Source organism: Sturnira hondurensis, unplaced genomic scaffold, assembly GCF_014824575.4.
Source record: "Sturnira hondurensis isolate 20B ecotype Veracruz unplaced genomic scaffold, ASM1482457v3 Scaffold0021143, whole genome shotgun sequence".
In the NCBI taxonomy this organism is placed as follows: Eukaryota; Metazoa; Chordata; class Mammalia; order Chiroptera; family Phyllostomidae; genus Sturnira; species Sturnira hondurensis.
In genome coordinates this window covers 16,874,124-16,889,070 of record NW_028093774.1, presented here as the reverse complement: position 1 = coordinate 16,889,070, position 14,947 = coordinate 16,874,124, and the positions used below count along the sequence as shown (strand labels likewise).

Sequence of the window (14,947 nt, the reverse complement as noted above, 5' to 3'; positions counted from 1 at the left end):
GCTATAAAGTAATTGATGTGAATAGAAGAGAGTTTTAATAGCCATAGTGACACTTAGTGACGTAATAAATTTTATGTGATTGGTAGTCCACTTATTTTTCAAAAGGACTTACCAGTTGAAAATAAAGAACACAAATGTGCATAAAGTTGATGAGAGAGTAATAAAAAAATAAGAAATAGGAACCTGACATAATAGAAGATAGACATATGCCTTAGTGTCACGAGATTTTATCCTAATTTCTTATACAATGTTCCAATAACATTAGAGTAGGAGTTGGATGTCTTGTTTCCTATCCTAGCTTACCTACCAGGTGGTTTGCACATTAAGATTTATTTTTATCACTTAATTTATTATTCTACCTGTGACACTTACTCATGAGTTAATTATCTAGTTCTCTTTAAATTTCATACTCTAAGGTTTCCCCTGGGAGATGCTTCTAATGTGCTTCATTTTAACACCCACTGAAAAATGATCTCAGGGAAAGCTGAATTGCTTTAGGTTTCCTTTAAAAAAAACAGAAATATACAACTAGGATTCTATTTAAATGCTTCTCTGGAGCCATTTTACCTGTAAATATTTGATGGGGAAAATAATAAATTAATTTTAGGTAGTCTACTCTATTTTCTAACTTCGTTTTTACACACACATATGTATATGTGTGTATATATATGTAATTTTTATATTTAATGTAAATCTTAAAAAGGACCATGATTATATTCTTGTTATTAATATCCCCAAAAGGTAACATGATGTTTATATATGAAAATAGAAGTAGAAACAGTGTCATAATGACAGGGCCATGAGGTTTATAGGTCAGAACAGCAATAACAGTAATTATCCAAGTGGTCCTAAATAAGGAAAAGTTGAACAACAATTAAATTGGATTCTAGTAGAGTAACCAGTAATAAATACCATAAATTTAAGAACTATTTTGGGGGGAAATGTGTGAACTGGAAAAAATGTATCCTTCAGTTTTCTTGGGAAATCATAGATAATCTCATTAATCAGCTGATTGTTTGAGCACATTAAACTGTCCCCAGGGCTTGTCCATGATTTCAGTGGGGGCTGTTCTACCCATTCAACCCCCTTCAAAGAATATACACTAAAATGTATCTATACCTTCCTATGCAGCTCTCAAAATCACCATCAGCACCATCCCAGCTAATCAATTACAAAAACAGTAAGCCCAACCCTTATTGTGGTGCTTTTGAGGCAAAAGAAGCTGCGTCTCATATGTAGTAACATGTCATACTTGTTGACTGTTTGAAGATGGAGTATACCCACTTCATACTGGTTAATGCTGAGAGTGTGGAGACTTCATTTCTGCAACACTGTGTTGGTTGGAACTGACCAAAGCAACCGCGGCTGCCAGCAAACTTTAAATCCTGCAATGTTAAATGACCAAAACGCTACCATAGTAATTTTTTTCTTCAGCTGAATTGATCATTTTTTTGCTAGAAAGCAGGAAATTTCCATGGTTCAGATTTTAATAAATGTAATATGGTTTTGGCACCAGCATACTAAGCATAGAGAGAAACCAACAATCAGAACTACTAGGCTCGGGGGAGAAAACATTTGATGTGATATTGCACGGCTTAGAAATGAAAATCTTTAATGGATTAAGGATGGTTCTTATAGTTTCTGGGATGTTTTCAAAAAGTTGATTTGTAATCCACATTTAAAAATAACAAAATTAACTTTTTAATTTGAAAATGTAAACCAAAATAATTCCATGTCCCCCCTGGGTCTGTAGGCATTTTATATTAAAATTAAGTTAAAGCTTGTATTTATCTTGTAAAACCATTCAAGATAGCAAAGTAACTGAGGGGAAAAAAATATAACAGGTTACCAGAGAGAAAGTTGTAACTATTAACTTCCTCTAAAGCCAAGATTCAGGAAGCATTCAGGGTCTTTATCACCCTTACTAGTAAATTTAATTCCAAAGATATATACTTTACCATTTATTTCCACATAACAGAATAAGCCATGTGGTAAGGACTTTGTATCTTTTATGCATTTTTGACCTACAAAGTTAGAATTATATAACACAGCTGACATCCTAAATTCAGAATAATGGAAGCAATGAAAGATTCTAAATCATATTTTGTATCTACTTAGCCTAATATTGTCAATAAGATTTTGTTCTTTGTTTATTTAAAATTGGAAGCCATGATGACCTCCTAACCACTGTATATAAGAGGTTGTATATTTGTCTTTTAAAATGTTCTTCCTCTTTATAATGACAATTATTGAACACTGTGGTGGGTGAGTAATAGAAGCAGAGTAGAAAGTTTGCCAAGTTATTTATATGGTGAGAAGACCAGACTAGCTTTTGAAAGTATGCCAGATTTGGGGGCTATGGCTCTGTTTTTGTCCCATTTTATTCTGAGGAGAAGATGTGAAAAGAATGAAGTCCACTCAACTTTGAATTATTGGTGCAGTGTATTGTATAATTATATTAAGCTCTGAGTGGCATACAGTAAAGACAAGCTTTTGGAGACAGGAAGGTTAAGCTGCAGAATTAAAGGAGGTGCCACTCAGTTAAGTCAGATATTTGGATCTGTGTTTCCAAACAGTGCTAATCAGTGAGGTGGCCCATAAAGCAGTTGGGATGATCCAGTTAATGAATTTGAAAAGGTTTTGCACACTGTAAAGCACCATGCGTATCTGTTACTGTTATCAGCTTTCCAATTGTTCTTTTCTCAGTGACAAAATCATTTCCTGATCAAATACGGATTTATCTCTGTAGCAGAATCTGCTGTGGGGGCGACCTTCCTTGCAAGTACCCCCGTGTGCCACAGATGAGAGTAAACAAGACTGAGACATGACCTGCTTGGGGAGGAGAGGTGGCCAGTTTCCCAGAGGAAAAAGGCCTTGAGCAGTGGCTAGTTTCTCAGGGGAAAAAGGCATTGAGCCCCTTCCTCCAAGGGCTTTTATTGAGTTTTAATACACAGGAATACAGGGAGGCAAGGATCAAACAGTAGATGACACTTCAAAGAAATCTGAGGGCTTAGTCTGAGTCAGAGTCTGTCAGGAACAAAGTTTTAGGGTTTCCTGCTGGAACCTTAACATAGGAATGAAAGCACTTTTAGCAGAGAAGATTTCACAGGTGTATCAGGAAGTCTTTGTGATGCCAGATTTTTCCCCTGGACACGCTCTAGCAAGGCAAGGGGCTGCACCCCTCCCCATCAGGTATTCAGGCTTAAGGGGATTAGAGCCAGGAAGCATTTCTCCCAGAGGGCACGGGGACTTGGGCTGTCTCAAAGCCAGGGGTGAAGAAAGTCCATTGCTCTTTGTTGCAGCCCCCTGAGTCCTTCCATGATGGTGTCCCAAGTGGTTATGTCTAGCCTAGGTTGCCCCTCCTCTGAGGGGTCTTAATGGTCAAGGACTTCCGACCATGCTTTGAGGACATGGAGGAAACTGAGGCAGCATTTGCCACCAGCATTTGCTACCAGAGACAAGCTTTGTCTCCTGTGGCTCACGTCCCAGAGGTCACTGACTCCTCCTTAGCCACAGTGGGTAGAGGTACAATTCTTAGAACCAGGCAGAGTGGTCCACAGCAACCTGCTATGTATTTAGGATGGAATAGTGTGAGATTTTATAAATTGCAACAAATGTGAGAGGCTGATTAGCATTTTTGTGTGATTCTATACATTAATCCCTGAGTAACCTTCGGTTTTCCTAATAAAGAGCAAAGGCTGTGGTGCGACAGTTGTAATGATCCACAGAAAGAGAATTATTTAAATTCTTCACAGATGAAGAGATATCAAGGGCAAATCATTATATCCATATTTCTAATTTTAAGAAGCTTTGAGCATGCTTTGTGGACGATGAGGAGCAAACATTGTTTTGCATATGGTTCTAACCAGAACTTTCCATACTACAATCCCAAATTCTCCAGATGACTGGAGGGCTTTCCAGACACTCTCTGCTAAGGATGGAAAATTTGTAAAAGGAAACTAATGTTATGTCACATGTACTATACAAACTGAACATATTGGAGCAGCCAGAACGGTGACCTCTCAGACAGGACAAATTAGATTTCATGTGTCTCAGCACATAATGTGGCTGAGTGCTTGGACAATGAGGATGCACGACACGTCTTCCTGTTTCTAGCCTCGTAGCAGTTTACTTTATTATTTCTAAATGAGCTGCATAACTCATTTCTTCTTCAAACAACATCATTCAACCTAATAGTCTCTGTAAACTAAATGGAGACCAGTGCTTAAGATTTTCGGTGAATGCTAAAGATATCTGAATGCTTGTCTAATGTTGCTTTAAAATATTTTCAAGCATTGGACTGTGTTCAGTCGGAAACATATGAGACAATCTGGTGCCAAATGGTCTTTGAACTTGAAGATATGGTAACATATGGAAGTACTCACTGTGGGTAACATACATGTAGCCATAGAAACTGCAATCCTGTGATCTGTTCTGGCCACCAAATTTAAATGCATATCCCCAAATTCAGAATTAAAAGATTGTATATTTTTTAAAAAGGAAATAGTACAATAAAAAATTAATAATAATATAAGAAAAATAAAAATAAAAACTTGTTTTAGGAACTCAGATATTTTCAAGTGATGAGGTGCAAATGTTTTCTTTATTTTTTCTTTCTGCTTTCTTTCTAAATATTTTAAAATTAATATTTTGTTAGTAACACCTCCATTTGTAACTAATACTAGTACATAATAGTAAAAACACTGATAAACCAAAATGTCATAATTGACAACACCATTTGTCATCATATTGAGATTTTTTTTGTCTCCTATATCTTCTTCTTTTACTTTAAGTTTCTTTCTTTTTTTCTTTTTTCTTTTTTGTAATTTAGTTTGGAAAAGGAGATGGAAACTATTGTATAATATTAGATAAACACCACTGCTAGGGGAAAATAATCAAGTTAATTTTTCAAAGGCCTCTGAAATTAATTTTTATCATCTTTTGTGTAGCAACATCACAGTGAAATAGGCAAAAGCTTTCAGTCATGTCAGCTGGTGTTCTGAGGCCACAGCTTTCTTCTCTGTGGGGGTGGCAGAGGTCCAGGCATGGAGAGATGGCCTGGTACCCTCCGCATTACCTGCAGTTTTGTGACCTGTCTCTGGAGCGCCTCCCAGCTCTACTGACTAGAATGTCCTGATAGCTGAAGAGGCGTGGGAGAGCCGCTTTCTACTGGTGTCTCTCCTGGCAGAGATGGCAAATTAATCCCGCTCTTGAGGAAGATGGAAAAGCTGTTTGTCACATGCCCCAAAGCTCTCAGACACAGCGTGTGACTTGCCCTCTGCCATGAGGCAGCAGGGACTGAAGATGTTCAGAATGTCTCTTGCCGACATCTGCTTTGTTATTAATTCATTTTGCCTGCATCTTTAATTTGGGGTGACAGCCGCCATTAGAGGCTTTGGGTGTCATCCCTCTCAGTCACCAAATACTGGCACGTGGGGGCTGTTTCCTCCCCACAGGAGTCTCAACAGTGCGCCTACCTCTGGCAGCACGTGATTCAGTGTCCTGACGGCTCCCTTTCTCCTTGCATTCGCAGCTGGCGCCACCTACATCTTCGGGAAGAGTGGAGGCCTCATCCTCTACACGTGGCCGGCCAACGACAGACCCAGCACGCGCTCAGACCGCCTTGCCGTGGGCTTCAGCACCACTGTGAAGGATGGCATCTTGGTTCGCATCGACAGCGCCCCAGGCCTTGGTGACTTCCTCCAGCTGCACATAGTGAGTACCAGGCCCCCACCTGGATCCTATTGTCCTCCTGGTGATCTAAGTTGGTGAGCCAGACAAATACAGCTGGACATTCTAGATAGACATGGCAAAGGGGTACATGCTTATAAAAGTTGCCTACATGTGTTGGTGTCATATCCAAGGAATTGTCTCTGTGTGTTAAGCCTCATTCTCCCCATCAGTTGTGAACCATGATGCCTCTGGGGAGCCTCAGGGATGGACAATCAAAACCCTGCGCATAGAGACTCGGATCCTAACTGTGTGCTTTGGCCTGTCAGGAACCTTTGTGCAGACTGCTAGGTGTAACAGATGCACCTGGTGTGATTCATCTTAACCTGGTTTAAGCAGCCAAACCAGTCTGCATGTTCGTGATCTCCTAGGCTGGGGGTCAGGAAAGTGTTTTATTAAGGGCCAGATAGTAAATATTCTGGTCTTCGGGGATCGTACAGTCTCCCTCAGAGCTACGTCACCCTGCGGCTCTAGGCAATGTCCTTTGGAAAAGTATATGTGACTATGTTTCAATACAAAATATATTTATCAAAACAGGTTGCTGGCTGTACTTTTGTGCCCCTGCTCTAGGCTGTGAACTTTCTCATAGAGATGTAAAGAACATGTGATAAAAAGAAAACAAGGTCCGAGTGGGCAGGGCAGAAAGAAATGAGCACAGTGACCAGCAGTTGGTGTGTTCCTGTGTCCTGTATATTCAACACCAGCCCAACAGGACTGCACCCTCCGTCACTGCAGCTCATTAAGAATGCAGTGCAATTCTAAGAAATTAAAATGATTCGGAGGAAAAATGACTTCATTATGAGGATGGAAAATATTTTAATAGCAACAATTAACCCATTTTATCACCTGTGCGGTCTGCAGTTAAGAAAGTAGGCTACAGGAGGCTATGATTCTCGTCCGTAAGTACCCAGAGTGCAGCTACCAAGAGCAGAGAGACGAATTGTTCTCATTAGTTAGTGGCGACAAGGCTAGAAAGAATGGATTTAATTTGGAGCAATAAGAATTCAGTTTAAATAGGAGGGGGAAGCAGTTAAGAGGAAAGATCAACTGGGGATTACCACCAACCTCCAAAAAAGAGGAAAAGAAGCATTTGCTGGAGATCTTCGCATTCGAGTTTCACTGATGTGCCTGTCTACCAGGGAAAGCAGAGGCTGGGATTTCATTGTTGGCGTCCTGGGCGGAGGTGGCTGCCTGGCCAACACTGCAAACAAACCCAACTCTCAAGGCAGCGCCCGTCTCCAGCCCCTGCTCCTCCCACATGCCTTGGGAATAGGAGCAGCTTGAAGTTGGAAGTTTGAGCTGAAAGCCTGTCTGGTCTCAGTGTGAGCCAAGACACCGTTTAGGAGTTCCGGGAGCAGCTGGTTAGAAACAATCCCCTTCCCCTTCAAAATGTAGCAGAGAGGTCTTGAACAGGGCTGTGAACATTTAATGTACTCTCAGATGCTTCAGGAACCACAGGGTACTGTGAGGCTGAGCTTAAGCACTTTAAAAGGCCATGCCATGGAGCCCACGGACAGTCAGCCAGAGTCATAGTTAGTATGGTTTATCTCTATTTGGCCTGGAAGAGCCACCATAATTTACAAAACTCAGTGAGATTTATGCTGCATGTAACTTAATGACTATTTCATAGTGGTGATAACTAGGTGATTATCACCAGCTCACTTGTGTTTTCCTGGTGATTTATCTTCCTTTCTTGCTCAGTATGACTTACTGAGAAAACAGGATTTGGTACAGCTATGAGTACCGTTTTTGAGAGAGATCATGTGCTGCTGGTTTGTCAGTTTCTCCCATTCCTGTTTTGTAGAACACGCCCATTTTTAAAAGAAATGTTTTCCTATTTTTCTGACAGTTTCCTTGAAATGGGCACTGTTTTTTATAAAGTAGATGTGAAGGTTCTGGGAACTGCCAGGAGGAACCATACATTCCAAATTTTACCTCAAAATGTACAGTATCCCCTTGGGTCCAGTGACCTTATTTCAGTGAAGCTGCCATTGCTTAAACCTCTTAGAAAAATCTGAACTGATTTTCTGTCCTTCAGAGCTTGGGGTAGAAAAGGATATTATCTAATTTTTTTTTAGAAAAAAAGAAAAGAGACCCCATGGTGTGGAGAAACCACATTGTTCTGGACTGCACCTGAAATGTTGGTGGCCGTCTCAGGGGTGGGGCTGCTGTATCGGTACAGTCGTTTCAAACCATTTGAAATTCCCTAGTGGTCTATCTCTGGTGTCTACCAGAGATATAAACCGTGTGACTGCATCCAAATAAAAATGTATTTATGAAAACAGGATGCAGGCTCCATACTTGGGTGACCTCTGCCTTAGGCTGCAAACTTCCTCATAAAGTTATAAAGAAAATGCCATTAAAACTGAGTCCAGAGTGGGTGGGCCAATTTCCTGGCCACACTTCAGAATATAGGAATCCAAGTAGGAGATTGTAAGACTTGATTATAACACCAAACTCCTGTGTTGAGTATTTATACAGATGCATCAGGAAGATGAAGCCATGAATGCCTACTAAGATACTTTTATGTGATTTTTACAATCTGTAAAACATGCATTTGCTTATTGCATGCCCTTTGTTTCCATGCACTAAAAAAGTTATTTTAAAGAAAATGATTTAAAGGCATCGATGAAAGTAGAAAAATACTTGGGCAGGAAGTGAAAGATTTCGTTCCCTCTTACAGTTCACCTAGGAGGGGAGAAACTCACCGGGGGTGGGGGGGTGGGGGGGTGGGGGGGTAGGGGGGTGGGGGGGCAGGGAGGAAAAGCGATGGCAGATGTGAAGAAGAGATGAAAGCACGGTGAATCCTAGGGACCGGGCAGAAAAGAAAGGAGTGCGTCTGGGAAAGGGAGGACAAGAGGACAGACTGCCTACAGGTGTGGGAAAAAGAGAAGAGAGAGAGAATGGATTGAGAGTTTGTGTTTCACAAACTGGTGCTGAAGGCAGTTCCTAGGAATTCCTAAGTGTTTTGAGTAGCAGTTACAGTGTCATTGAAGAAGCCCCCTTTATCCCAAGTTAGCTCATCTGAAGGAAGAGAAAATGCTGTTACAAGAACACCCTGAACTGAGCGTGCATTCCAGATGAGACCTGCTTGCGTCGGTCCCCAGAGCAAGAACGGCAAACAGACTTCGCTTTGCCTGTCAGCTCTCGGTGCCTCTCACTCTCTCGCTTTCTCGCTTTAAGCTTTACACTAGAAAGATGTGTGAGGGCAGCAGGCAAATCCAGCAAGGAGGAGTTCTGGCTTCCACTAACCACTCTGCCACCTGTGCAGAAATGGGACTTTGTGGAAAGACATATGCTGCACATTTATTAACTTGTTCTGGGCTGTGCACGATCCTCCATTACATACTCGAACTTCCTCATTTCTTTTCCTTTGTCATCCTGAAATCCCCACGCAGTAAAACTTCCTTAGGAAAATAGAAATCTTGTTAAACTCACATTTCACTGGAGGCCCTTGAATCATTTCCTGACTGGTTAATGTAGTCAGTCTTATTATGTGATCCTTCTCACACGAGGCGAAGGTCTGCAGCTCTAGCGGAATTTGAGTTTTGTTTGGCGAGTTAGGGAGAAGGAGGAGAAACAACCGTAACTAATTTGGGGACATACAATATTTGGGGGAATGGTAGGAATTCGTGGAGAATGCTCGGGTGGAAAGAAGGTGTCAGTTCCCCACGGTAAAGAAAACGTGCAAAAAAGGGGGGAGGGGCAGCAAGACAAAGTTGGGTGGGGCTTGGACGCAATGTTTTCTATTTCACAGTTTGCTCAGGTTATCTGTCGTCCTGGCTGAAGCAGCAGAGGCTCTTTCTTATGCTGGTTCTTCTTAAACCTAAGTCTTCCCACTCATCTGGGCCTCATGCTGCTTAAATAGGCGTTGATAACAAGTCTTGAACAGGACTAGGATCGGATCATTACAAGAGGTCAGAGAAGGCTAAGAGATCAAATAATTTGGCAATTATTTTCTTCAAATTAGTTTACATTTCTTTGTTTTTGGTTCGTACTTCCTTGATGTACAATAGTACATTTCTGTGTCTGTGATATGAGTGAACTCACACCTAACATGTGTCTGACAAGGGCGAAGAGATGTTTGTTGAAATACACGGGCATGAAATGAAATTCTGTAAGGGGGCGGGGACCTTAAGGCAGAGGGGTTTTTAAACATCGTTGTTTCAAATATAACTTTCCTCCATTGAAATCTGTTGTGGAGAAATTAATGTGGTCAACCCTTGGAGAGCAGCTGCTATTGTGTTAAGGGACATCTGTCCATTTGACACCCGTCTAGGCTCTATGGGGCTGTGTCGTGTTACCCTCACCTTCACTGGTACAATAGGGGAAATGCTGAAAAGGACCAGAGTGCCCGCTGCTGCTGTCATGGAGCGCACGGCAACCTCCTTTCGCCACCTACAGGACAGAAGGTTGGGGAGAACTGGGCGACCACTAGCTTTTCTTTACGTAGTTATTGCAAAGCGCGAAAAAGACATCCTATTAATTTCTTTCTCCCTGTGTGTAATCGACAGCAAATCCTCTTGGATTCGTTTTTTAATGATGAGCCTTTCAGGAACGGTGAAAATGTATATGTCAGGGCACCTGTTTTGTTTCATCAGAAACTCTAACCTTCCCCACTGGCTTCCCTTCAGATTGATCATGTAGATTCTTAAATAAAACAAGGAGGAGACCACGAAGGACCACTGCCCAGCCTGACTGCCTTGCCCTGATGGCAAAATGTGCTTCCTTCAGACCCACCTACCCAGGAGAGAGGGCTGAAGGCTGGTGATGGTCTCTCAGTGTCATGTCAGGGGAAATTCGGATATTCATCAAGTTTGTGTTGCATAGTATTGCTTTTTATCATTTAGAGCATTTGGAGAGACTTCTGGAGAATAAGGGGGAGCACAGATGAAAATGGTAAGTGGTCTGTCTCTCACATCTGTTGCATCGTTGAATCGCTGGTCGGGAAGCTTCACGGGGCCGTCTCTGTGTGGAGTGTTTATAGTGAACCGTCCCCCATCTGCAGGATTTGTCTTCAGCAAAGTGAGGTCGCTGGTAGCTTAGATTCATCTCTGGATTTGGCCAGGGGCAGAGCTGGGTTTAATCCAGGGACTGCGTTTGGAGGGATCTGGACTGCTGGGATTTCTAAGACTGGTGAAGCAAGTCGAGAGGGAAAGAACAAGAGGACCACGAAGGTGCCCAACAGACGCAATTTCACCTCCCACAGAGGGCTGCATGCTGCAGGTTGGCTCCGTATTTCCTTTTAGTGCTATTTGTTCTTAGTGAAAAAGGCCTCTTCGGGTTTTCTGGGCTTAAGAGCTTTTCCAGATCACTAGGCACTTCTGTGGAGGGGCCGGCTGGGGATCCTGTCTGCAGCTCCCAGGTGAGCCCTTCCATCCGGGCAGAGCTGGAGGAGGAGGTGGGGGAAGCCGGTGGAAGTAGGGATTTGATGGAGTGACTGCTTATGTAAACAGGACCAGAGGCAGCTGCCTTCATGGGGCTTCGTGTGTGTTTTCTCAGATCTCTATTTTCCCCAAGATATTTCTATCTAAATCTGTTTAGTTTGATTCCACCCTTGTTTTCGAAAGGCAGCATGCCATAGTGGAAAAATGTGCTTAATTTGAAATGGAAAGATTTGAACGTGGGCCTCATTTCTTCAGTGTCCAGTTAGCTATTTGGCTTGAAGGAAGGCACCCTTCCTCTTCTTTAAAGTGGACACAAAAAAACTCTCATGTCACAGGGTTTCTGGAGGTTCCGGTGAAATAAAGTATTAGGGAGTTGTTCGTTATCAGCAAAGGACTGCACACCTGTCAAAGGTAGTTTGCTTGATGAAATATCCAGAAGGTGACAACTTTACCAGACCCCCCCCCAAAAGTTAATGAAGGAAAGGCTGTTTTAAAATTGAAAGTGGCATCTCATTCTAAGTATTTTAAGAAGTCTGTTCGGACTGTTTCTTCAAACAAATTCCCATTTTGTTTGATCAAAAGCAAAACTTTGTGAATTGATCAGATCCACAGTTGAGAGTTTTGGAGTGTCCTGATAGCTCATAATGGAGAGTTGGTTCTGTGTGGACCAGGCCTGGTTAGGTCAGCAGCAGAAGTGAACTTCTCCTGCTTCCTGGTGTGTTTCAGTGTAGGGTGTAGGACATTGTGTCCCTATACAGTGTCACAAGGTGATGCATTGTGGCCCTATTGCCCTTTGGTGTAATGTTCCAAGGGGGTCTCTACTCAGTACTTAAAAGTATAACCCACCTTACCCTGAAGTTCCTTCTTCAATCATATGCGCCATGGAAAATAGAAACATCCATCTTTCCCAGAGAAGAAGGGAAGGGGGAGGAGGAGGAGAGAGAAGAGGGGAGAAGAAGAAGGAAAAGAACAAAACAATAATGAGGACCAGCAGACCCTGTCTAAGGTTCATGTGAAAGTGGTTGAAGCCCCACCAGGGGCCCCCAGGGAAGACATAAAGGTCTTAGCCTTATATTTGGGGATTATGAGAGCTTAACAAAGTCATTGCTAGAACAAGTTCTGAACATGGGTATATCCAGACCGAGACGATATGAGTAGCTGCTACTACCAAGGTAACTGGAAACCCCAAAGCACATATACAAATAGAAGGATTTCATAGATTTGGGTTTCTCAAAATTGGAAAGAGAAGTAAATGATGATAAATTCGGCATGTAGATGAAACATACAATAATGCTATAATAAAATCTGAGTTGACAAATTGTACGGAAAATATTTTATGGCTGGTAAACAATTATGAGATGCAGAGGACAAATGGACGTATCTTTCTTACTTATCACTTATACCAGCGACCCTTTGGCTATGAACTGATGATGGTCATGTTTCAGAATCCTCAGCGCATATACAGTTTCAAATTAGAAAACATTTAAATTAAGATAGCTTATGAGCGTTATTCATTATATGTAAGTTGAGTATCTTTTTATGTGCCAGGAAAAGTGATACATTTTGGGGATACTGTTTGGCTTGGCTTACCTGGAGCTAAAAGACTAGAAAAACCACAGTAATTAAAATAGGAGAAATTAGGAATTTTTTTTTTTACACATTCTGAGGTTATGTATATAAAACTCTTGTATAACTCCTGGAATATAGTGAGCCTTTAATCATGGATAACTTTTATATTATTGGTACTTTTTCTTCTGTTAACCTTTTTCAAAGTCAAAGAAATGAGTGTATTTTATTTTCCTAATCAGGAGAATATACTTAATCAGACCTCTGAGATTGTAATTTAAGTAATACAAGGTTCTAGGAGGAGTCGGGAGGCTACGCATTAAGAGCCAGCCTCGTGGTAGCCTAGGTGCTGACAGTTCTCCAATAGCTGACAATTCTAAGTAACAGAGGCTTTCTGGACATGTGAATCTGAAGTTCCGCCAACAAGGCCAGCTCCAGGCACCATCAGGCGAGTGCTGTCACTAGCATGACTTGGTGGCAAGCCTACCTTAATACCATTGGTTGAAGGAGCTCTCTCATTGACCCACCACTTGCACTGTTACTAGTCATTACAACTGGGGTATTGTTCAGTGCAACCGGGCAAGAAAAAAGTCACCGGCTCCCTGAAGCTGCAGATGGATTTCTAAGCCCTGGCTGCATTCAGAAAGTATGGATGCATACCGTGGTGATTCCTGAGCCACCCTCCCCTGGCCCATACGCTTAGGTCCTGATGCTGTCACTGCTGCTGTTTCATCTTGTTAGTGTTTCCTTAATAGGTGGCAGATGTATGTATAATTGTATTAGCTTCAAAGACAGAAGTGACAGCCAGACCTGTCATTTTCCAGCCTGAGCTGACACCTTTGGAGCCTAGAATCACTTAAAGACATTTAAATAAGCCCCGCTGATGGACCAAACTAACTCTCACCCCAAAGTCAGTTTATACTCAGGGTAACAGGAGATGACTGGCAATTAAGTCTCATGTTCTATTCTTGATTTCTCAGTTAGCCTCTTTTAATTAGGTTTATTTTTCTACTCTGCTTTTTAATAAAATAACAGATAATTTAATGGCATAGATGATTATTTCCTACAGTTTCTTAGGACTGTGTCTTTCAACATCACTTCTATCACCACTAATACTGATTGACAAAGTACCAGACATGAGACACTGTGTAAGAACTTTGTTTACATTACCCTGTTATGAGCTCACAGCAACACAATGAGATAGTCACTATTAATATCCTCACTTTGTAATGAGGCAACTAGTGTTTAATGAAACCAAAGAATTTTCCTAAGATAGTACTGTTACTAAATGGCTGAGCAGGATTTTAGATTTGGTTCTGACTCTTAATTACTGGTATACTCTTAATGAAGATATCAGAGTAGAAAGTATAGTAGTAATCTTTCTAATTTAACACCTGTTTATGCAACAGCAGTTTGTTTGGAGTTGTTGGATGGGCCTAGTGGTCAGATCCTACGAACTGTTGGGGACCTCAGATGACGTTCTTGTCTGATGTATATCCTCAAGACCTTGCACCTCGCCTCTTGGAACATCCTTTTGTGGGAGGCAGCCGGTGTTAAAGGTCATGCTTAGTTCCCAGAAGAGCAAATCCTCTGATTGCAGCGTTCACCATGTGCAATGATGCATAGAATCTGATTACCCTTGTCATTATCTTAGCCTGCATAGTAACAAATGTTACTAGTGGTTCTAAAATTATCCAGCTCTTCCTTAAATGCAAACGGCCATACATAGGTTACTAAGTCCTTTTGACCACAAATGCTACTGATTGGCTTTTTCGTGGCTACAAACTCATATTCTTAAGTGATGGCACATCATATGTTTTTGTAATCTTTTCTGTATTTACTCTTTTATTCATTGTTCAGACAGTGTGCTATCCACGTCATATAATCAATTTATTTAGTCTTCATGACATAGTCAAATTGTTAGGATTATTTCTGTTTCAAAGATTAAGAAACCAAGGCTCAGAGAATTAAGTGAGCATTTGTTCACAGGGTGATGGGAGGGAAGGAAGACTGAAATATTGGTACTTTTGATGCTAATGTCATTCTTTGCTTTCAATAACTGTCTATTCAATACTGAGGTCAGAAACGATGATTTTAGCAGGACCCGTGATATTTGTCAAAATGCACATGATTAAAAGTGGTAAGCAGAGATGGAGGGAGGGAGCACAGCATTTTGGCCGAGGCAGAATATGTAAGTGGAGTTGAGTCACTTTCTGTTTGGCTTCGATTCTTCATGTTACATTACATTTAATAGCTTCCCAGTA

The 14,947-nt window shown here is 41.5% G+C and overlaps 1 protein-coding gene across 1 annotated transcript in view; it reads left to right on the top strand.

Moving 5' to 3' along the window:
- NRXN3 (neurexin 3) overlaps positions 1 to 14,947 on the top strand; it is a 1,509,805-nt gene that overhangs the window by 1,159,615 nt on the left and 335,243 nt on the right. The window contains exon 19 of the mRNA XM_037031267.1: positions 5,534 to 5,715. Coding sequence (XP_036887162.1) covers positions 5,534 to 5,715 — 182 coding nt within the window. The remainder of the gene's footprint in view (positions 1 to 5,533; positions 5,716 to 14,947) is intronic.